Genomic DNA, 2332 nt, shown 5'->3' with positions numbered 1-2332 from the left:
TCTGTCCCAGAACTGATCAGTGTCTCCCATTCATGTCCCCTAGCTCAGAAGCTGATCTTCTGATTTTAAAATGCCAAGTCTGGTGGGACTTAGTGAAGTTTCTCGATTCCCACTGCCAACGCGAGACAAAACCAAATCCTCAACCGACTGAGAAGCATGGGCTGTGAGTACCAGAGTTCTCAGCAGGGCAGGGAGGTTAGCCTGACCTGCAGGAAGCTGGGCTCTGCAGGGCTCACTCAGGGAGACCCCCTATCCTGCCCGCCCGCGGAGGGAACCATGCCCCCCAGGAATCAGACACAGATATAGTACAAAATGTTTTCATTTTCAAAATGCAAAATAATGGTCATTGTAAAAATAATAACAATAACAATAATAATATAAAAAGCATCTCTCCTCCTTCTGCCCCGGTGCAAAATGACAGGTGCACTCCGCTCAAAGACACGTGGCTTTGGACATGCCATCCCTCCGCAGTGCTGCACGGCAGCAAACCCACCCCAAACTCCTTTTGGTGAAATCTGTGAGCTCCTTCAGTTCTAGCAGGCAGCGGCTTCTCCGAGGTCCACACGGCTCAGGACTCCTGCGCTCCCCTGCTGGAATCAGCTTCGGTCTCCGTCTCCGTCTCCGTCTCTCTCTTTCTCGCTCGCTCTCTTTCTTTCTCCTCTCGCCCACCCTCTGCGGGGCGCCCACAGTTTCTAGGAGGCGTGCTGCCGGTTGGAGAGGGCCCGGCTGCAGAGGGTGGCTTCGTGCTGCTTGCCCTTCTCCGGCAGGGCCTGTGTCTGCAGGGCCTGGCGCTCCCGGGCGGCCCGCAGCTCGGCCACGGCGGCCTCCTCGTCCCGCAGGCGGCTGGCGGCCGTGAAGGGGCTGCACACAGTCTCCACCAGGACCAGCACCACGCCGAACAGGGCCAGCACGCCGCCCAGCACGTACACCTTCACCAGCTTCCGGCTGGGCTTCTGGGCGATCATCTCCTTGACCAGAGGAATCAGCTCCTGCACCGTCTCCATGCCGGCTCTCGGCGACAGAAGGGACCTGGGGAGGAGCGGAGCAGAGGGGGGCCGTCAGTCCCCGAGGGATGGCTCGCCCGGGTGGCCGCAGCATCCTCCCCCAGCCCCGCAGGGAGGACCCCCAGCCCCGCCGCGCCCAGCCCAGCCGGCTCACCTGATCGGCACAGCGAGCTCCTAGGAGGCAGCGCGAGCTGGGCAGTGAGCGCGTCCGTCCGTCCGGCCGGCCGGCCGGCTCCGCGTTCTCCTCCTCTGTGGCCGCTGCGGCTCGTCCAGCTGGAGACTCCACAGCTGACACCCCGTCGGCGTCCCGCGGTCGCTTAAATCTTCCTCCTGGACCCGCCTCCAGGGCTCCCTGGGTTGGGGCCAGCGCCGGGCGCGCGCTTGCCAGAGAGGCGGAGGAGGGGCGGGGAGAGCCGGAAGGGGGGCCGGGAGAGGGGGAGGAGCGGGGCAGGGAGCGGGTGGGGCGGCCACGAGCTGTGCACGCCGGGGCCGTGTGAACTGGGGCCTGGGAGGGGGAGACCGCGCCAGGGTGCAGGGGAGGGCAGACCTGCACGTGGGAGGTCCTGCTCCAGGTGCGTGCAAGGGTGAGAACCCGAGCCCCGAGGTAACTGCGTGCATTTGCCACCCGACTCTCCCTGGGCGGTGTGGGTGGGTGCACAGCGTCCCTGGTCCGGGGCAGCCTGAGAAGGACCCCTAAGGAGCACATCTGGGGTTCTACCTGAGAGGGAAAAGCACTCGTTTTTATCCAGAAGGGTGTCATCTTCCCACAGTTGGGGGGATCGTAGAAGAGAAGGCAAGGGGGAGGGATGGGGTACAGAACAGAGCAGGTGTCCAGGCTCTGCCTAAGGCCTTGTGCGCGGATACCACCGTTTCTTTCTGGCCTGACTGGTTTTATTCACAGGTGCTTGCATTGTGAGGGTCACCTGAGAGATAACTTACTCACTGAGGGTGCCCTGTTAGCACAGGTGGGGTGTGTGTGTGTGTGTGTGTGTGTGTGTGTGTCTGTGCCTGCAGGTGTTTGTGTATGTATTTCTGTGTATCAGGGAACTGCCATTAAATCCAAATCGCCCCCTTTCCCCAGTGAGAAGCGAAGTTGGGGGCTTGGGGGTGGGGGGAGACGGAGATGGAAGAGGGGTTGTCTGTAAAAGTTAGCCTGCAGGTCTGGAATGTTAGCATTTCGTGCTGTCCTCAAAAGTTATTTGCCGTTTCCCTGGATCTGGGGGCGCAACTACCGTGCCAGCTCAGCTCACCATAGTTTAGGGGAGAAGAGTGACAGTTGAGTTTGGTAAGAAGGTCAAGAATGGAGAGTACTCTTGGAAGTGTGAGGA

General features: G+C 61.0%; 1 protein-coding gene across 1 annotated transcript; it reads right to left on the bottom strand.

Moving 5' to 3' along the window:
- Positions 1–301: 301 nt before the first annotated feature.
- Positions 302–1319, bottom strand: G0S2 (G0/G1 switch 2). The gene is made up of 2 exons (XM_036344272.1): positions 1159–1319; positions 302–1029 (listed from the first exon to the last, which is right to left on the bottom strand). Exon 2 carries the CDS (start codon positions 1002–1004, stop codon positions 693–695), a length of 312 nt encoding a protein of 103 aa, XP_036200165.1. The 5' UTR covers positions 1005–1029; positions 1159–1319; the 3' UTR covers positions 302–692.
- Positions 1320–2332: the final 1013 nt, after the last annotated feature.

This window comes from Myotis myotis, unplaced genomic scaffold (assembly GCF_014108235.1).
Source record: "Myotis myotis isolate mMyoMyo1 unplaced genomic scaffold, mMyoMyo1.p scaffold_m19_p_18, whole genome shotgun sequence".
NCBI lineage: Eukaryota > Metazoa > Chordata > Mammalia > Chiroptera > Vespertilionidae > Myotis > Myotis myotis.
Note: the sequence above shows the minus strand (reverse complement) of the source record. Positions and strands in the feature narration are given on the sequence as shown.

Coding starts and splice junctions, on each gene's coding strand:
- G0S2 (XM_036344272.1), bottom strand. CDS start 1,004: ATGGAGACGGTGCAGGAGCTGATTCCTCTGGTCAAGGAGATGATCGCC.